The sequence below is a fragment of the Symphalangus syndactylus genome, chromosome 9 (assembly GCF_028878055.3).
Source record: "Symphalangus syndactylus isolate Jambi chromosome 9, NHGRI_mSymSyn1-v2.1_pri, whole genome shotgun sequence".
Lineage (NCBI taxonomy): Eukaryota > Metazoa > Chordata > Mammalia > Primates > Hylobatidae > Symphalangus > Symphalangus syndactylus.
Genome location: NC_072431.2, coordinates 51911410 through 51932977, shown reverse-complemented (window position 1 = coordinate 51932977; position 21568 = coordinate 51911410). Strand labels below are relative to the sequence as shown.

The following is a 21568-nucleotide window of genomic DNA, read 5'->3' as shown; positions in this document are numbered from 1 at the left end:
CTGAGAAATATAACCTTAGGTGATTTCATTGTTTGAACATCACAGAGTGTACTTCACAAACCTAGATTATACAGCCTACTACACACCTAGGCTATACGGTACAGCCTATTGCTCCTAGAATACAAACCTATAGAGTATGCTACTGTACTGAACATTGTAGGCAATTATAACATGGTGGTAAATATTTGTATATCTAAACACATTTAAACATGGAAAAGGTACAGTACAAATATGGCATAAAAGATTTTTTTTTTAAAGTACAACTGTACAGTGCACTTACCATGAATGAAGCTTGCAGGACTGGAAGTTGCTCTGGGTGTCAGTGAGTGAGTGGTGAGTGAATGTGAAAGCCTAGGACACTACTGTGTAATACTGTAGACATTACAAATGCTACACTTAGGCTACACTAAATTTATTAAAAATATATTTATTTCTTTCATAATAAATTAACCTTGGCTTTTTGTAACCTTTTTACTTTATAAACTTTTTAATTATTTTTTGCTTTTTGACTGTTTTGTAAAAACTCTTAGTTTAAAGCATGAACACATTGTACAGCTATACAAAAATATTTTCTTTATATCCTTATTCTATAAGTGTTTTTTTCTATTTTGAACATTTTATTTTATTTTATTTTATTTTACTTATAAAGGTCTTTGTTAAAAAAATGAAGACACAAGCACACAATGAGCCCAGGCCTACACAGGGTCAGGATCATCAATATCACTGTCTTCCACCTCCACATTTTATCCCATCGGATGGTCTTCAAGGGCAATAACAAGCATGGAGCTGTCATCTCCTATGATAACAATGCCTTCTTTTGGAATAGTTCCTGAAGGACCTGCCTGAGGCTGTTTTACAGTTAACTATTTTATATAAGTGAAGGAGTACACTGTAGAACAATGATTAAAAGTATAGTGCAGTGAATACATAAACTAGTAACGTAGTCATTTATTATCAAGTATTACATACTATACATAATTGTATATGTTATACATGTATACAACTGGCAACGCAGTACAATTGTTTACACCAGCATCACCACAAACACATGAGTGATACATTGTGCTATGACACTAGATAGCTATGACATTACTAGGCAATATGAATTTTTCAGCTCCATTTTAATCTTACGGAACCACCATAGTACATGAGGTCTGTCCTTCAAAATGTTATGAGGTGCACGACTATGTATTTTGTGCCAGACTTATTACAAGTTTAAACAAATAATACAGTATTAGTAGTATAAAGGTGCCTGAAATTTGTTCTATCATTTTTTACATATGTATTTAATATTAAAAGAATTTGTCATCTTTTCAGTGAATTGTTTGTTCTTATATAATATGCGAAAGTCCCTCCTTTGGTATAAAAAATACTGGATTTCCCCTCTGACTCTAATGGGAACGAGATCCTTCTTCTGGGGCCTGACTAGAGTTTCTGGAACAGGTTATTTCTCTTTGCCTTTTTCTACTTGCCAAAGTTATTAGGGACAATCAGGAATCACTGCAGCTATCCTGGCCCCCAAAAGACCTTATTATCCAAGAAGTTTGCTGTTGAAAGGTAGGAAATTGATATGGTTTGGCTGTGTCCCCCACCCAAATCTCATCTTGAACTGTAGCTCCCACAATTCCCACGTGTTGTGGGAGGGACCAGGTGGGAGGTAATTGAATCATCAGGGTGGGTCTTCCCTTTACTATTCTCGTGGTAGTGAATAAGTCTCACAAGATCTGACGGTGTTATAATCACCTGCTTCCTCTTTTGCTTAGCTCTCTTTCTCTCTCTTGCCTGCTGTGATGTAAGACATGTCTTTCGCCTTCTGCCATGATTGTGAGGCTTCCTCAGCCATATGGAACTGTAAGTCCATTAAACCTCTTTTTCTTTATAAGTTATCCAGTCTCAGGTATGTCTTTATCACCAGCATGAAAACAGACTAATGCAGAAATCAATGGAGGGTTACCTCTAGGGTTAACAAGGCTCTTGGAAGGTCCTTTTGTTTTGGAAGGTCTTCTGTTTTTGTTTTTATGGTGAGAGAGACTTCACATGGTTGTGATCAGAAAGAAAAGTCCACTGAGAAGAGGAGATGGTTTTATCAGTGTTATCTTCAGTAACCCAGGTGAGAATGATGGTGAGGTTGTGATGATAGAGATGTTTCCTGATCAAAAATCAAAGTGATAGCAGAGAAAAAGAAAAAGATGATAGAGCTTATATCACACTCTCATAATCTATGTTAGGTAAAAGACATGGTTATAGTTAAGAGTGGGTTTGAGGCCAGGCACTGTGGCTCACGCCTGTAATCCCTGCACTTTGGGAGGCTGAGGAGGGTGGATCACGAGGTCAGGAGATAGAAACTATCCTGGCTAACGGGGTGAAAACCCCGTCTTTACTAAAAATACAAAAAATTAGCCAGGCACGGTGGGATGTGCCTGTAGTCCCAGCTACTTGGAAGTCTGAGGCAGGAGAATTGCTTGAACCTGGGAGGCAGAGGTTGCAGTGAACCGAGATTGTGCCACTGCACTCTAGGCTGGGCAACAGAGCAAGACTCCACCTTAAAAAAAAAAAAAAAAAAGGGAGTTTGGAGAAGTAGTTTTGAAACAAATGGAGAAAATAGAGAGCCTCTCTGTTTTGGAGTATTGGCAGTGGTTTTGAACTCTCGCAATCACCTGTGACCTTTTAAAAACACCAGATGTCAGGACCCCACCTTGGACTAAATGAACTGGGAGGTGGGACTAAGGCCTAGTGTTTTTTAGAAGCTTCAGAAGTTTCTAATGTGCAGCCAGGGTTGAGAATCTACTAATGTGGTATTGCCATGGTACGTACTGGCAAAAACTGTAATTACTTTTGCACCAACCTAATACTAAGGTGGTAGTTTCCCACTCAAGACCAGTTAAATTAGAAGTTTGGAGTGTGGGGTCAGGATCAGTGTTTTTCAAAAGCTTTCCAGGTGGTTCCAATGAGTAGCTCTGAGAATCACTGCACTGGAGAACCTGGGCGAAAGAATACAAAAGCAGGAAGGGTGGGGGATGGAGGGATTTGCCTCTAAAACTCAGGATGCTCCTTTATATTTTCCAGGAGTTTCTCTTACTTGATCTCTACTTCCTTGGTGTTGATGTTTAACCTCTATTGTGGATTTCCATCATATTCACCCATATTTGGACCCAGAACAAATATATTGCTATTGTAGCACATCTATTGATGTAAGCATGCCCCACATAGTTTCATTTCCAAGTCTGCCTTAAAACTTCAGACGGCCCGGTGCAGTGGCTCACGCCTGTAATCCCAACACTTTGGGAGGCCGAGGCAGGCGGATCATCTGAGGTCAGGAGTTTGAGACCAGCCTGGCCAATATGGCGAAATCCTGTCTCTACTAAAAATACGGAATTAGCTGGGTGTGGTTGGCAGGTGCATACCTGTAATCCAGGTTACTCAGAAGGCTGAGGCAAGAGAATTGCTTGAACCCGGGAGGTAGAGGTTGCAGTAAGCCGAGATTGTGCCATTGCACTCCAGCCAGGGCGACAGAGCAAAACTCCATCTCAAAAAGAACAAACTTCAGACTAAACCAGGCTTTGTTCCCCTTGGTCTCCCACAAACCCGGGAAGGGAGATTAAACCATTACTATCTGTATCCTAGGTTTTTAAGAGTTTATTCTATGGACTCACGCTAAAGAGAGAAGCCTCAATTTACTTTGACTAAGACTTGACCCGTGATTCCAATTTACTCTCGGTGTAAAAGGAGACCAGACACTGTAAAGGAACCACAGGCACTTCAACATCAATATCCTCAACTGAACTGTTTTCTTACTTATTTGAATCTGCCTGCTATGCTATATTCCTTATCTAAGTAAATGGCATCGCTATTCCACCTTATGCTGAAGTTTAAACCTTCCAGTTTCATCCTAAGATTATGAAAGTTGTTGTTAAAAGACACAGAACATAGTTACTTAAACTGAAAATAAATTCACTAGTCATGTGTAATTTTTAACTCTTTGGAGTTTCTCTTGATGATTAGAAAACCATTATATCCACTTAATTCACCAGTTCTATTACTTTGTCCATGTCTCAATTTGTTTCATCCTCTTTTCTCTATCTTGACTCATCACTGACAAAACTCAAGCCACCATCTCTACTAATGCATTAATTCCCATACTTATCTGCCAACCTCTAGTCCCATTCCAGTTGCCCCTCCCTTCTCCTCCCCCTTAATCCGTCTTTCTCATTGCTGCCAAATTGGCCTATCTCCAATGCAAATGTGATGATTTTACTTCCCTAATCAAATTCTTTTAATGTCTTCCATAGGCTCAAAAGTAACATCTGGGGGTGGCATTCAAAGCCATCATGATGTGGTTCCTGTCTACTTCTCCTGTTTTATTCCTGCTGTTGTCCCTCTTTCCATTCCACAGTGTTCTGTTTTTGCCCACGTGGTACCCTACCCAGTTAGTTCACCTGATACATTGCTCATCCTTCAGGTCTTAGCTCCATATCTTCTTTCTGAAGCTACCCTTCCTTGCCTAGGCAGCCTGAGGCATCTCTTTGCTTGATAATGCCATCATTCTTTAGAACATTCTTCCACGAAGTCATTTTCTTCACTCTAATTGCTAATCACATATGTCTCTAATCTCATTAGACTATATGCTTCTTGAAGGTGCAGCTTTTATGTTTGGATTTGAATCTTTAGATAAACTAATAGTATAATTTGAGTCGGCTAAGAGAAAACCAGTGTTGTAACTAATAGCAGAATCTTCACAGTCCATTTAGCACTGAATTATATTAACTCAAAGCTAGTGAGGTCATTATAAGTGATAAATCCAATTTCTTATGACATATATCTTGTAACTAAAGTTTCACTATTATATTATCATTTTTATTTAACAGTAAAAAAGATTTTATTACTGAGTATGAACATTTCAATCTGGAAAATACTCTCTTGTTTCAGCATTCTTGGTCTATAGTCATGATCTATGATCCTATGGTCATCTGTTTCAAAATGCACTTGCTAACATTCTAGAGCTCCCTGACTTGTTTATTAATTTGTTTATTTAACACATATTTATTCAATATGCAATAAATGTAGAGGACAATGCTAAGGTTGAAGGACTTAAAGACATAAAAACATGGTTTTCCCCTTGTGGAATTAGAAAATATATAGGCTTTATTTATCTAAATTAATTCTCATAACATCCTGACAGGCAATTATTATCTCTGTCTTATAAATGAGGATATTGCAGAACAGTATTTATAATCTCAAAAGTGTCTTAGAATGCTCATGTTTGTCAAATATAAAATGTGTAAGCCTCTTGTTTTGGAGATTTTCTTATAGTTTACAATGGTGGGTATATTTTTTCTTTTTTTCATTACACTTTTAGTTCTGGGATACATGTGCAGAACGTGCAGGTTTGTTACATAGGTATACACGTACCATGGTGGTTTGCTGCACCCATCAACCCCTCATCTACATTAGGTATTTCTCCTAATGCTATCCCTCCCCTAGACCCCCACACCCAACAGGCCCTGGTGTGTGATGTTCCCCTCCCTGTGTCCATGTGTTCTCATTGTTGAATTCCCACTTACGAGTGAGAACATGCGGTGTTTGGTTTTCTGTTCCTGTGTTAGTTTGCTGAGAATGATGGTTTCCAGCTTCATCCATGTCCCTACAAAGGATATGAACTCATCCTTTTTTATGGCTGTGTAGTATTCCATGGTGTATATGTGCCATATTTTCTTTTCTTTTTTTTTTTTTTTGAGACAGAGTCTCGCTCTGTCACCCAGGCTGGAGTGCAGTGGCACGATCTCGGCTCACTACAAGCTCTGCCTCCTGGGTTCATGCCATTCTCCTGCCTCAGCCTCTCCGAGTAGCTGGGACTACAGGTGCCCACCACCACGCCTGGCTAATTTTTTTGTATTTTTAGTAGAGACGGGGTTTCACTGTGGTCTCAATCTCCTGACCTCGTGATCCACCTGCCTCGGCCTCCCAAAGTGCTGGGATTACAAGCGTGAGCCACCATGCCCGGCCGTATGTGCCATATTTTCTTAATCCAGTCTATCATTGTTGGACATTTGAGTCAGTTCTAAGTCTTTGCTATTGTGAATAGTGCCACAATAAACATACATGTGCATGTGTCTTTAGTGTAGAATTATTTATAATCCTTTGGGTATATACCCAGTAATGGGATTGCTGGATCAAATGGTATTTCTAGTTCTAGATCCTTGAGGAATTGCCACACTGTCTTCCACAATGGTTGAACTAATTTACACTCCCACCAACAGTGTAAAAGCGTTCCTATTTCTTCACATCCTCTCCAGCAACTGTTGTTTCCTGACTTTTTAATGATGGCCATTCTAACTGGCGTGAGATGTTATCTCACTATGGATTTGATTTGCATTTCTTTAATGACCAGTAATGATGAGCTTTTTTTCATTATATTTGTTGGCTGCATAAATGTCTGCTTTTGAGAAGTGTCTGTTCACATCCTTTGCCCACTTTTTGATGGAGTTGTTTTTTAAACTTTATTTATTTATTTTCTTTTTTTATTATTATACTTTAGGTTTTAGGGTACATGTGCACAATGTGCAGGTTTGTTACATATGTATCCATGTGCCATGTTGTTTTGCTGCACCCATTAACTCGTCATTTAGCATTAGGTGTATCTCCTAATGCTGTCCCTCCCCCCTCCCTCCACCCCACAACAGTCCCCAGAGTGTGATGTTCCCCTTCCTGTGTCCATGAGTTCTCATTGTTCAATCCCCACCTATGAGTGAGAACATGCGGTGTTTGGTTTTTTGTCCTTGTGATAGTTTACTGAGAATGATGTTTTCCAGTTTCATCCATGTCCCTACAAAGGACATGAACTCATCATTTTTTATGGCTGCATAGTATTCCATGGTGTATATGTGCCACATTTTCTTAATCCAGTCTATCGTTGTTGGACATTTGAGTTGGTTCCAACTCTTTGCTATTATGAATAGTGCCGCAATAAACATACGTGTGCATGTGTCTTTATAGCAGCATGATTTATAGTCCTTTGGGTATATACCCAGTAATGGCATGGCTGGGTCAAATGGTATTTCTAGTTCTAGATCCCTGAGGAATCACCACACCGTTCACATGTCATCCCAGGATCTTGTTAAAATATAGACCTGAGTCAATAGGTCTGGGGTGGGATCTGAGATTCTGCATATCCAATAAACTCTGAGACACCATGCAACTGGTCTGTGAACCATGCTTTAATAGCAAAGATTTAGAAACTGTCATTTGTAGAATTCTGTTGCATTGAACATTGTTCTCTTATTCACTGAATCTTTTGTATTGAAGATGGAGTCAGCACTACCTCTAAAAATTTGTTTAAAAATGAGGGCTGAGTATTGAGTTCTCAGATCCTTGATTTTCCTCAGCTCTGAGACCAGTCAATGTGTTTCCACCATAAATCCTCTTTAATGGTTCTACTCCACAACAATTGATTTCTCCTTCCAAATATTGCTGTGATTATTAATAGTTATGTTTTCATACCTGCTAGCTTTGTTTCCTAACCCGGACTGTAAGCTCCTTAAGGGCAGGGATCAGATCTTATTCATTCATTAACCCCCCACACTGCTAACCTAATGCCGTACATCTGATACCAGTGAATAATAGGAGCTTTTATTTACCAAGGAATCTAGTATGTCCCTTGGACTGAACTTCATCTTTTATATGCATTTTCTCATTTAATGTTTCACAAAACCTATGAAGTTCTTACCATTTTGCAGTTATACAAATTGAGACCCAGATAGTTTGTTAATTAAATAAATTGATGTACTCAGTAGTGGCATCAGAATTTGATGCAGGTTTAATTCCACAGGCCATGTTCTTTTCTTTCTGACAAACTACACCATTTCCCATTACAGTAGACACTTAATTATACTTGAACTGATGACTAATTCTGTGAGCTAATTATTGTTTGAAGCAGAATTGAATTAGAAACTTTATTTGACTTTGTTTTATCCTTCTTTTTTTATGGTGAGAAACTCTGTATTAGGAATCAACAAGGGGAATTTCAGGAAATGATTCTGATCCAATTACTGTTATTTTTCAGTCAGGTGAGATTCCTAGACTTTCGCAGATTTCAGGCTGAAAGTGCCATGAGGTTTATTAAATTTTATGAAAGATTGGCAGCCCTGACAAGGCCATTGTCAGTGCTTCTGCCCAGATTAGTGGCTACATGGTTGTCCAGTCCTCACCACCACTTCTTTTTTGTTAATTTTTTTTATTACACTTTAAGTTCTAGGGTACATGTGCACAGCATGCAGGTTTGTTACGTATGTATACATTTGCCATGTTGGGGTGCTGCACCCATTAACTCGTCATTTAACATTAGGTATATCTCCTAATGCTATCCCTCCCCCCTCCCCCCACCCCACAACAGGCCCCGGTGTGTGATGGTCCCCTTCCTGTGTCCATGAGTTCTCATTGTTCAATTCCCACCTATGAGTGAGAACATGCGGTGTTTGGTTTTTAGGCCTTGCCATAGTTTGCTGAGAATGATGGTTTCCAGCTTCATCCATGCCCCTGAAAAGAAGATGAACTCATCCTTTTTTATGGCTGCATAGTATTCCATGGTGTATATGTGCCACATTTTCTTAATCCAGTCTATCATTATTGGACATTTGGGTTGGTTCCAAGTCTTTGCTATTGTGAATAGTGCCACAATAAACATACATGTGCATGTGTCTTTATAGCAGCATGACTTATAATCCTTTGGGTATATACTCAGTAATGGGATTGCTGGGTCAAATGGTATTTCTAGTTCTAGATCCCTGAGGAATCGCCACACCGACTTCCACAATGGTTGAACTAGTTTACAGTCCCACCAACAGTGTAAAATGTTCCTATTTCTCCAGATCCTCTCCAGCACCTGTTGTTTCCTGACTTTTTAATGATGGCCATTCTAACTGGTGTGAGATGGTGTCTCACTGTGGTTTTGATTTGCATTTCTCTGATGGCCAGTGATGATGAGCATTTTTTCATGTGTCTTTTGGCTGCATAAACGTCTTCTTTTGGCTGCATAAACACTTATGAAGTGTCTGTTCATATCCTTTGCCCACTTGTTGATGGGGTTGTTTGTTTTTTTTCTTGTAAATTTGTTTGAGTTCATTGTAGATTCTGATATTAGCCCTTTGTCAGATGAGTAGATTGCAAAAATTTTCTCCCATTCTGTAGGTTGCCTGTTCACTCTGATGGTAGTTTCTTTTGCTGTGCAGAAGCTCTTTAGTTTAATTAGATCCCATTTGTCAATTTTGGCTTTTGTTGCCATTGCTTTTGGTGTTTTAGACATGAAGTCCTTGCCCATGCCTATGTCCTGAATGGTAATGCCTAGGTTTTCTTCTAGGGTTTTTATGGTTTTAGGTCTAACATGTAAGTCTTTAATCCATTTTGAATTAATTTTAGTATAAGGTGTAAGGAAGGGATCCAGTTTCAGCTTTCTACATGTGACTAGCCAGTTTTCCCAGCACCATTTATTAAATAGGGAATCCTTTCCCCATTTCTTGCTTTTGTCAGGTTTGTCAAAGATCAGATAGTTGTAGATGTGTAGTATTATTTGTGAGGGCTCTGTTCTGTTCCATTGGTCTATATCTCCGTTTTGGTACCAGTACCATGCTATTTTGGTTACTGTAGCCTTGTAGTATAGTTTGAAGTCAGGTAGCGTGATGCCTTCAGCTTTGTTCTTTTGGCTTAGGATTGACTTGGCAATGCGGGCTCTTCTTTGGTTCCATATGAACTTTCAAGTAGTTTTTTCCAATTCTGTGAAGAAAGTCATTGGTAGCTTGATGGGGATGGCATTGAATCTATAAATTACCTTGGGCAGTATGGCCATTTTCATGATACTGGTTCCTCCTACCCATGAACATGGAATATTCTTCCATTTGTTTGTATGCCTATGTCCTGAATGGTAATGCCTAGGTTTTCTTCTAGGGTTTTTATGGTTTTAGGTCTAACATGTAAGTCTTTAATCCATCTTGAATTAATTTGAATAAATCCTCTTTTATTTCATTGAGCAGTGGTTTGTAGTTCTCTTTGAAGAGGTCATTTACATCCCTTGTAAGTTGGATTCCTAGGTATTTTATTCTCTTTGAAGCAATTGTGAATGGGAGTTCACTCATGAATTGGCTGTTTGTCTGTTATTGGTGTATAAGAATGGTTGTGATTTTTGCACATTGACTTTGTATCCTGAGACTTTGCTGAAGTTGCTTATCAGCTTAAGGAGATGTTGGGCTGAGACAATGGGGTTTTCTAGATATACAATCATGTCATCTGCAAACAGGGACAATTTGACTTCCTCTTTTCCTAATTGAATACCCTTTATTTCCTTCTCCTGCCTAATTGCCCTGGCCAGAACTTCCAACACTATGTTGAATAGGAGTGGTGAGAGAGGGCATCCCTGTCTTGTGCCAGTTTTCAAAGGGAATGCTTCCAGTTTTTGCCCATTCAGTATGATATTGGCTTGTGGGTTTGTCATAAATAACTCTTATTATTTTGAGATACGTCCCATCAATACCTAATTTATTGAGAGTTTTTAGCATGAAGGGTTGTTGAATTTTATCAAAGGCCTTTTCTGCATCTATTGAGATAATCATGTGGTTTTTGTCTTTGGTTCTGTTTATATGCTGGATTACGTTTATTGATTTGCGTACGTTGAACCAGCCTTGCATCCCAGGGATGAAGCCCACTTGATCATGGTGGGTAAGCTTTTTGATGTGTTGCTGGATTCGGTTTGCCAGTATTTTATTGAGGATTTTTGCATTGATTTTCATCAGGGATATTGGTCTAAAATTCTCTTTTTGTTGTTGTGTCTCTGCCCGGCTTTGGTATCAGGATGATGCTGGCCTCATAAAATGAGTTAGGGAGGATTCCCTCTTTTTCTACTGATTGAAATAGTTTCTGAAGGAAAGGTACCAGCTCCTCCTTGTACCTCTGGTAGAATTCGGCTGTGAATTCGTCTGGTCCTGTACTTTTTTTTAGTTGGTAAGATATTAATTATTGCCTCAATTTCAGAGTGTGTTATTGAGGCTGTTCTCAGAGATTCAACTTCTTCCTGGTTTAGTCTTGGGAGGGTGTATGTGTCGAGGAATTTATCCATTTCTTCTAGATTTTCTAGTTTACTTGTGTAGAGGTGTTTAAAGTATTCTCTGATGGTAATTTGTATTTCCGTGGGATCGGTGGTGATATACCCTCTATCATTTTTTATTGCAGCTATTTGATTCTTCTCTCTTTTCTTCTTTATTAGTCTTGCTAGTGGTCTATCAATTTTGTTGATCTTTTCAAAAAACCAGCTCCTGGATTCATTGAATTTTTGAAGGGTTTGTTGTGTCTCTATCTCCTTCAGTTCTGCTCTGATCTTAGTTCTTTCTTGCCTTCTGCTAGCTTTTGAATGCGTTTGCTCTTGCTTCTCTAGTTCTTTTAATTGTGATGTTAGGGTGTCAATTTTTATTATTATTATTATTATACCTTAAGGGTACATGTGCACAATATGCAGGTTTGTTACATATGTATCCATGTGCCATGTTGGTGTGCTGCACCCATTAACTCATCATTTAGCATTAGGTATATTTCCTAACGCTGTCCCTCCCCACTCCCCTCACCCCACAACAGTCCGCTGAGTGTGATGTTCCCCTTCCTGTGTCCATGTGTTCTCACTGTTCAATTCCCACCTATGAGTGAGAACATGCAGTGTTTGGTTTTTTGTCCTTGCGATAGTTTACTGAGAATGATGGTTTCCAGTTTCATCCATGTCCCTACAAAGGACATGAGCTCATGATTTTTTATGGCTGCATAGTATTCCATGTTGTATATGTGCTACATTTTCTTAATCCAGTCTATCGTTGTTGGACATTTGGTTTGGTTCCAAGTCTTTGCTATTGTGAATAGTGCCGCAATAAACATACGTGTGCATGTGTCTTTATAGCAGCATGATTTATAGTCGTTTGGGTATATACCCAATAATGGGATGGCTGGGTCAAATGGTATTTCTAGTTCTAGATCCCTGAGGAATCGCCACACTGACTTCCACAATGGTTGAACTAGTTTACAGTCCCACCAACAGTGTAAAAGTGTTCCTATTTCTCCAGATCCTCTCCAGCACCTGTTGTTTCCTGATTTTTTAATGATGGCCATTCAAACTAGTGTGAGATGGTATCTCATTGTGGTTTTGATTTGCATTTCTCTGATGGCCAGTGATGATGAGCATTTTTTCATGTGTTTTTTGGCTGCATAAATGTCTTCTTTTGAGAATTGTCTGTTCATGTCCTTTGCCCACGTTTTGATGGGGTTGTTTTTTTCTTGTAAATTTGTTTGAGTTCATTGTAGATTCTGGATATTAGCCCTTTGTCAGATGAGTAGGTTGGGAAAATTTTCTCCCATTGTGTAGGTTGCCTGTTCACTCTGATGGTAGTTTCTTTTGCTGTGCAGAAGCTCTTTAGTTTAATTAGATCCCATTTGTCAATTTTGGGTTTTGTTGCCATTGCTTTTGGTGTTTTAGACATGAAGTCCTTGCCCATGCCTATGTCCTGAATGGTATTGCCTAGGTTTTCTTCTAGGGTTTTTATGGTTTTAGGTCTAACATGTAAGTCTTTAATCCATCTTGAATTAATATCTGTATAAGGTGTAAGGAAGGGATTCAGTTTCAGATTTCTACATATGGCTAGCCAGTTTTCCCAGCACCATTTATTAAATAGGGAATCCTTTTCCCATTGCTTGTTTTTGTCAGGTTTGTCAAAGATGAGATAGTTGTAGATATGTGGCATTATTTCTGAGGGCTCTGTTCTGATCCATTGATCTATGTCTCTGTTGTGGTACCAATACCATGCTGTTTTGGTTACTGTAGCCTTTTAGTATAGTTTGAAGTCAGGTAGCATGATGTCTCCAGCTTTGTACTTTTGGCTTAGGATTGACTTGGCGATGTGGGCTCTTTTTTGGTTCCATATGAACTTTAAAGTAGTTTTTTCCAGTTCTGTGAAGAAAGTCATTGGTAGCTTGATGGGGATGGCATTGAATCTATAAATTACCTTGGGCAGTATGACCATTTTCATGATATTGATTCTTCCAACCCATGAGCATGGAATGTTCTTCCATTTGTTTGTATCCTCTTTTATTTCACTGAGCAGTGGTTTGTAGTTCTCCTTGAAGAGGTCCTTCACATCCCTTGTAAGTTGGATTCCTAGGTATTTTATTCTCTTTGAAGCAATTGTGAATGGGAGTTCACTCATGTTTTGGCTCTCTGTTTGTCTGTGATTGGTGTACAAGAATGCTTGTGATTTTTGCACATTGATTTTGTATCCTGAGACTTTGCTGAAGTTGCTTATCAGCTTAAGGAGATTTTGGGCTGAGACGATTGGGTTTTCTAGATATACAATCATATCATCTGCAAACAGGGATAATTTGACTTCCTCTTTTCCTAATTGAATACCCTTTATTTCCTTCTCCTGCCTGATTGCCCTGGCCAGAACTTCCAGCACTATGTTGAATAGGAGTGGTGAGAGAGGGCATCCCTGTCTTGTGCCAGTTTTCAAAGAGAATGCTTCCAGTTTTTGCCCATTCAGTATGGTATTGGCTGTGGGTTTGTCATAGATAGCTCTTATGATTTTGAGATACGTCCCATCAATACCTAATTTATTGAGAGTTTTTAGCATGAAGGGTTGTTGAATTTTGTCAAAGGCCTTTTCTGCATCTATTGAGATAATCATGTGGTTTTTGTCTTTGGTTCTGTATATATGCTGGATTACATTTATGGATTTGAGGGTGTTGAACAAGCCTTGCATCCCAGGGATGAAGCCCACTTGATCATGGTGGATAAGCTTTTTGATGTGCTGCTGGATTCGGTTTGCCAGTATTTTATTGAGGATTTTTGCATCAATGTTCATCAAGGATATTGGTCTGAAATTCTCTTTTTTGGTTGTGTCTCTGCCAGGCCTTGGTATCAGGATGATGCTGGCCTCATAAAATGTGTTAGGGAGGATTCCCTCTTTTTCTGTCAATTGGAATTGTTTCAGAAGGAATGGTACCAGTTCCTCCTTGTACCTCTGGTAGAATTCGGCTGTGAATCCATCAGGTCCTGGACTCTTTTTTGTTGGTAAGCTATTGATTATTGCCACAATTTCAGAGCCTGTTACTGGTGTATTCAGAGATTCAACTTCTTCCTGGTTTAGTCTTGGGAGGGTGTATGTGTTGAGGAATTTATCCATTTCTTCTAGATTTTCTAGTTTATTTGCGTAGAGGTGTTTGTAGTATTCTCTGATGGTAGATTGATTGTATTTCTGTGGGATTGGTGGTGATATCCCCTTTATCATTTTTTATTGCATCTATTTGATTCTTCTCTCTTTTCTTCTTTATTAGTCTTGCTAGTGTTCTATCAATTTTGTTGATCTTTTCAAAAAACCAGCTCCTGGATTCATTAATTTTTTGAAGGGTTTTTTGTGTCTCTATTTCCTTCAGTTCTGCTCTGATTTTAGTTATTTCTTGCCTTCTGCTGGCTTTTGAATGTGTTTGCTCTTGCTTTTCTAGTTCTTTTAATTGTGATGTTAGGGTGTCAATTTTGGATCTTTCCTGCTTTCTCTTGTGGGTGTTTAGTGCTATGAATTTCCCTCTACACACTGCTTTGAATGTGTCCCAGAGATTCTGGTATGTTGTCTTTGTTCTCGTTGGTTTCAAAGAACATCTTTATTTCTGCCTTCATTTCGTTATGTACCCAGTAGTCATTCAGGAGCAGGTTGTTCAGTTTCCATGTAGTTGAGCGATTTTGAGTGAGTTTCTTGATCCTGAGTTCTGGTTTGATTGCACTGTGGTCTGAGAGACAGTTTGTTATAATTTCTGTTCTTTTACATTTGCTGAGGAGAGCTTTACTTCCAACTATGTGGTCAATTTTGGAATAGGTGTGGGGTGGTACTGAAAAAAATGTATATTCTGTTGATTTGGGGTGGAGAGTTCTATAAATGTCTATTAGGTCTGCTTGGTGCAGAGCTGAGTTCAATTCCTGGGTATCCTTGTTAACTTTCTGTCTCATTGATCTAATGTTGACAGTGGGGTGTTAAAATCTCCCATTATCATTGTGTGGGGGTTTAAGTCTCTTTGTAGGTCACTCAGGACTTGCTTTATGAATCTCGGTGCTCCTGTGTTGGGTGTGTATATATTTAGGATAGTTAGCTCTTCTTGTTGAATTGATCCCTTTACCATTATGTAATGGCCTTCTTTGTCTCTTTTGATCTTTGTTGGTTTAAAGTCTGTTTTATCAGAGACTAGGATTGCAACCCCTGCCGTTTTTTGTTTTCCATTTGCTTGATAGATCTTCCTCCATCCCTTTATTTTGAGTCTATGTGTGTCTCTGCATGTGAGATGGGTTTCCTGAATACAGCACACTGATGGATCTTGACTCCTTATCCAATTTGCCAGTCTGTGTCTTTTAATTGGAGCATTTAGCCCATTTACATTTAAAGTTAATATTGTTATGTGTGAATTTGATCGTGTTATTATGATGTTAGTTGGTTATTTTGCTCGTTAGTTGATGCAGTTTCTTCCTAGCCTCGATGGTCTTTACAATTTGGCATGTTTTTGCAGTGGCTGGTTCCAGTTGTTCCTTTCCATGTTTAGTGCTTCCTTCAGGAGCTCTTTTAGGGCAGGCCTGGTGGTGACAAAATCACTCAGCATTTGCTTGTCTGTAAAGGATTTTATTTCTCCTTCACTTATGAAGCTTAGTTTGGCTGGATATGAGATTCTGGGCTGAAAATTCTTTTCTCTAAGAATGTTGAATATCGACCCCCACTCTCTTCTGGCTTGTAGAGTTTCTGCCGAGAGATCAGCTGTTAGTCTGATGGGCTTCCCTTTGTGGGTAACCCGACCTTTCTCTCTGGCTGCCCTTAACTTTTTTTCCTTCATTTCAACTTTGGTGAATCTGACAATTATGTGTCTTGGAGTTGCTCTTCTCAAGGAGTATCTTTGTGGTGTTCTCTGTATTTCCTGAATCTGAATGTTGGCCTGCCTTGCTAGATTGGTGAAGTTCTCCTGGATAATATCTTGCAGAGTGTTTTCCAACTTGGTTCCATTCCCCCTGTCACTTTCAGGTACACCAATCAGACGTAGATTTGGTCTTTTCACATAGTCCCATATTTCTTGGAGGCTTTGTTTGTTTCTTTTTATTCTTTTTTCTCTAAACTTCTCTTCTCACTTCATTTCATTCATTTCATCTTCCATCACTGATACCCTTTCTTCCAGTTGATCGCATCGGGTACCGAGGCTTCTGCAATCTTCACGTAGTTCTTGAAATTTGGCTTTCAGCTCCATTGGCTCCTTTACGCCCTTCCCTGCATTGGTTATCTTAGTTATACATTCATCTATTTTTTTTTCAAACTTTTTAACTTCTTTGCTATTGTTTTGAATTTCCTCCCGTAGCTCGGAGTAGCTTGATCGTCTGAAGCCTTCTTCTCTCATCTTGTGAAAGTCATTCTCTGTCCAGCTTTGTTCTGTTGCTGGTGAGGAACTGCATTCCTTTGGAGGAGGAGAGGTGCTCTGCTTTTTAGAATTTCCGGTTTTTCTGCTCTGTTTTTTCCCCATCTTTGTGGTTTTATCTCCTTTTGGTCTTCGATGATGGTGGTGATGTACAGATGGGTCTTTGGTGTGGGTGTCCTTTCTGTTTTTTAGTTTTCCTTGTACCAGACAGGACCCTCAGCTGCAGGTCTGTTGGAGTTTACTAGAGGTCCACTCCAGACCCTGTTTTGCTGGGTGTCAGCAGCGGTGGCTGCAGAACAGTGGATTTTCGTGGACCACAAATTCAGCTGTCTGTTTGTTCCTCTGGAAGTTTTGTCTCAGAGAAGTACCTGGCCAAGTGAGGTGTCAGCCTGTCCCTATTGGGGGGTGCCTCCCATTTAGGCTGCTCAGGGTTCAGGGACCCACTTTAGGAGGCAGTCTGTCCGTTCTCAGATCTCCAGCTGCATGCTGGGAGAACCACTACTCTCTTCAAAGCTGTCAGACGGGACATTTGAGACTGCAGAGGTTCCTGCTGTCTTTTTGTTTGTCTGTGCCCTGCCCCCAGAGGTGGAACCTACAGAGGCAGGCAGGCCTCCTTGAGCTGTGGTGGGCTCCACCCAGTTCCAGCTTCCTGGCTGCTTTGTTTACCTAAGCAAGCCTGGGCAATGGTGGGTGCCCCGCCCCCAGCCTTGCTGCCGCCTTGCAGTTTGATCTCAGACTGCTGTGCTAGCAATCAGCGAGACTCCGTGGGCATAGGACCCTCTGAGCCAGGTGCGGGACACAATCTTTTGGTGGGCCGTTTTCCAAGACCGTTGGAAAAGCGCAGTATTAGGGTGGGAGTGACTCGATTTTCCAGGTGCCGTCTGTTACCCCTTTCTTTGACTAGGAAAGGGAACTCTCTGACCCCTTGCGCTTCCCGAGTTAGGCAATGCCTTGCCCTGCTTCGGCTGGCACACAGTGCGCTGCACCGACTGTCCTACACCCGCTGTTTGGTACTCCCTAGTGAGATGAACCTGGTACCTCAGATGGAAATGCAGAAATCACCCGTCTTCTGCAGCGCTCACGCTGGGAGCTGTAGACCGGAGCTGTTCCTATTCGGCCATCTTGGCTCCACCCCTAAGGGCATTGTCTAGGGTATCAATTTTAGATCTTTCCTGCTTTCTCTTGTGGGCATTTATTTATTTATTTTTTGATGATACGTAATCTTTATTCTAAAAAGGACGCATAGTGTATTCATAGCATGTGGTCAGTGGTTATCACTGACTATCTTCAATAACAATTACTCATCTAAGAAACTCTTCCTTTTTTCTTTAAAATCGTTGATGCTGATCCAGACAAGCCCTGGGCTGCTCCTCCTCATACTGATAGGATCTAGCCCCTAAACTGACCCCTCTCAAGAACGAAATACAGGGAGGGACTTGTTCTGGATTCCCTTTAGGCAAATGCAGCTGCAATACTCAGCAGGCTGGGCCTCAACTTACAGGGCTTTTGTTTTTTTTCTTTTAAATGTATACTATTAAAGTTGGATTATTAATCTAATATTTGTGTTTGCCTTGGTGACGAATAAAACCTCACAACCTGAGGATCACCTCAGTTAAACCAAGGCTTTGTCATCACAGGGCTACTCAGCAGAGGTCTGTCTCAGCTGTTCCTTGAACTAAGGAAAGAGTCAGTCAGCTAGGAGAGAAAAGTCCTTTTGAAAGCAGACAGCATCATGTACCCTGCTGACTCAGCTACATACACAGAGCCTCAAGCCGTGCTGCCAGTTCTTAAAGAACTGTGTTGTCTTTTCACTTTTCCCGGCTTATGGGGCAATAGAGGGTTTCCGACCTCAAATGCCAATACCAGGTAGGCAGAAGGACCTTAGGCTCAACTGCTGGCTCCTCGTAATTGTAACACACACTGTATTCTGTGGTGGGTGTCACTCTGCCTGTGTCATGTTGCGTTTCCTAATCCAGCATATCCTTGCCCAAGAAAACCCTATTTTGGGGTCATTCATTCTATTCTTATTTCTCTCTTATTTGTTCTGATGTTTCAGTTGGAATTGATTCCACGGCAGGCTCTGGCTCCAGAGGAAGAGATGGGGGCTTTGTGAACTGGGATGTTCCTCCAGCACTTGAGGGGAGCATCCTATATGCAGCTGCTGAAGACATTGCCTGTCCTAGAGCTTGATTAGAGCCCAGAGGCTGCTGGAAACTGGCAGGTTTGCTGGTTGAAGTGGTCTGGTGCTTTGATTTGGGATCTTTAACTGGTTTAGTCCAGACCAGTGCCTCCCCAACCTGGAGAGCAGCTCCCAACTTCTGAGCCATCTCCACCATCTCAGAGTCAAATTCCAGAGAGCTATTGTCCTTGAGTAGGTTGACTTTCTTCTCCATCTCCTGATATTGGGCCAGGGTGTTCTTCTTGCCCTGGTTGTACAGCAGCACAGCATAGTTCAGGTTTACTAAAGGGTTACACTTATCCAGGTGGACTGCTTCTGCGTAGGCTCTCTTGGCATTCTCTATATCTTCCAGATTGGTCAGAGCCACTGCCAAGAGCATGTAGAGCTCCCCCATCTTTGGCTGGAAGTTGATGGCTGCAGTGAGAAAATGAAAAGCTGATGCATACTGCTGCATGGTCAAATGGACAAGGCCCAAATTATACAGAATCTTCCAATCGAAGGGTGCCAAGTAGTTGGCTCGTTTCAGGCAGCTGATGGCCGCCACATATTTCTTCTTGCCAAAGAAACACATTCCAATGTTATTCCAGAGTGGAGGACTTTCTGGAACAGCACAAGCCACAACTCTGTATTTGGTGAGGGCAACATCAAAGTCCCCGTAGGTCTGCATCATGCTGCCTGCTGCCAAGATGGCCCAATCTTTCTGGTTGAGTTTAGCTGCTTCATTATATACTTCAATGGCAGCTTTATGTTTTCCCAAAAGAAATAAAGATCTGGCCACCTGCTTGAGGTTATCTGCACTCTGAGGGCTAAGAACTGCACATGTCTGGAAGAGTTCTAGGGATTCTTGGATATTTCCTTCCAGGCGAAATATCAACGCTTGGACATAGATAGCATATTCACACAATCCTTGAGTCTCCTGAAGCTGTTCTTTGATAACAGCCTTGCAGGCTTCATAATCTTTCTGGATATAATGAAGATGAATCAACCAGTTCTGCTTCTCCAAAATAGGAAACTCTGGAGCTCGATGATGGGTAAGATCTTCAGCTGAAAGCCAGCAGAGAGTCACCTTTCTTCTGCTGGGGTTTTTGAGACTCAGTAGGTACAGGAAATACGGTTCTCGTAGCGACTTTCTCCTCAGCCATTTTGGCTCAGCCCACCGCTGCACTGTGGGCATTTAGTGCTATAAATTTCCCTCTACACACTGCTTTGAATGTGTCCCAGAGATTCTGGTATGTTGTGTCTTTGTTCTCGTTGGTGTCAAAGAACATTTTTATTTCTGCCGTCATTTCTTTATGTACCCAGTAGTCATTCAGGAGCAGGTTGTTTAGTTTCCATGTAGTTGAGCAATTTTGAGTGAGTTTCTTGTTTTTTTTTTTTTTTTTTTTTTTTTTTATTATACTTTAGGGTTTTAGGGTACATGTGCACAATGTGCAGGTTTGTTACATATGTATCCCTGTGCCATGTTGATTTCCTGCACCCATTAATTCGTCATTGAGCATTAGGTGTATCTCCTAATGCTGTCCCTCCCCCCTCCCCCCACCCCACAACAGTCCCCGGAGCGTGATGTTCCCCTTCCTGTGTCCATGAGTTCTCATTGTTCAATTCCCACCTATGAGTGAGAACATGCGGTGTTTGGTTTTTTGTCCTTGCGATAGTTTACTGAGAATGATGTTTTCCAGTTTCATCCATGTCCCTACAAAGGACACGAACTCATCATTTTTTATGGCTGCATAGTATTCCATGGTGTATATGTGCCACATTTTCTTAATCCAGTCTATCGTTGTTGGACATTTGGGTTGGTTCCAACTCTTTGCTATTGTGAATAGTGCCGCAATAAACATACGTGTGCATGTGTCTTTATAGCAGCATGATTTATAGTCCTTTGGGTATATACCCAGTAATGGGATGGCTGGGTCAAATGGTATTTCTAGTTCGAGATCCCTGAGGAATCGCCACACTGACTTCCACAATGGTTGAACTAGTTTACAGTCCCACCAACAGTGTAAAAGTGTTCCTATTTCTCCACATCCTCTCCAGCACCTGTTGTTTCCTGATTTTTTAATGATGGCCATTCTAACTGGTGTGAGATGGTATCTCACTGTGGTTTTGATTTGCATTTCTCTGATGGCCAGTGATGAGGAGCATTTCTTCATGTGTTTTTTGGCTGCATAAATGTCTTCTTTTGAGAAGTGTCTGTTCATGTCCTCTGCCCACTTTTTGATGGGGTTGTTTGTTTTTTTCTTGTAAATTTGTTTGAGTTCATTGTAGATTCTGGATATTAGCCCTTTGTCAGATGAGTAGGTTGCAAAAATTTTCTCACATTGTGTAGGTTGCCTGTTCACTCTGATGATAGTTTCTTTTGCTGTGCAGAAGCTCTTTAGTTTAATGAGATCCCATTTGTCGATTTTGGCTTTTGTTGCCATTGCTTTTGGTGTTTTAGACATGAAGTCCTTGCCCACGCCTATGTCCTGAATGGTATTGCCTAGGTTTTCTTGTAGGATTTTAATGGTTTTAGGTCTAACATATAAGTCTTTAATCCATCTTGAATTAATTTTTGTATAAGGTGTAAGGAAGGGATCCAGTTGCAGCTTTCTACATATGGCTAGCCAGTTTTCCCAGCACCATTTATTAAATAGGGAATCCTTTCCCAATTTCTTGTTTTTGTCAGGTTTGTCAAAGATCAGATAGTTGTAGCTATGCGGCATCATTTCTGAGGGCTCTGTTCTGTTCCATTGATCTATGTCTCTGTTGTGGTACCAGTACCATGCTGTTTTGGTTACTGTAGCCTTGTAGTATAGTTTAAAGTCAGGTAGCGTGATGCCTCCAGCTTTGTTCTTTTGGCTTAGGATTGACTTGGCGATGCGGGCTCTTTTTTGGTTCCATATGAACTTTAAAGTAGTTTTTTCCAATTCTGTGAAGAAAGTCATTGGT

At 40.5% G+C, this 21568-nt stretch overlaps 1 protein-coding gene and 1 long non-coding RNA gene across 3 annotated transcripts in view; one reads left to right on the top strand and one right to left on the bottom strand.

Annotated features, from left to right (window-relative positions):
• Nucleotides 1-21568, top strand: part of LOC129489498 (uncharacterized) — a 296391-nt gene that overhangs the window by 44510 nt on the left and 230313 nt on the right. For both annotated transcript variants that reach the window (XR_010122497.1, XR_008660014.2), the window contains exon 2: nucleotides 1764-1851. This is a non-coding gene — a long non-coding RNA (uncharacterized lncRNA). The remainder of the gene's footprint in view (nucleotides 1-1763; nucleotides 1852-21568) is intronic.
• Nucleotides 17675-19785, bottom strand: LOC129489499 (Bardet-Biedl syndrome 4 protein-like). The gene is made up of 2 exons (XM_055292169.2): nucleotides 19704-19785; nucleotides 17675-19657 (listed from the first exon to the last, which is right to left on the bottom strand). The coding sequence occupies exons 1-2, from the start codon at nucleotides 19777-19779 to the stop codon at nucleotides 18483-18485; spliced, it is 1251 nt and encodes a 416-aa protein (XP_055148144.1). The 5' UTR covers nucleotides 19780-19785; the 3' UTR covers nucleotides 17675-18482.

Bases quoted from the DNA above. Each gene is read 5' to 3' on its own strand.
- LOC129489499 (XM_055292169.2), bottom strand. From the start codon at position 19,779: ATGGCTGAGGAGAAAGTCGCTACGAGAACCGTATTTCCTGTACCTACT. The intron at 19,658-19,703 runs GTGACTCTCTGC...CCCATCATCGAG, and splicing joins AAAACCCCAGCAGAAGAAAG to CTCCAGAGTTTCCTATTTTG.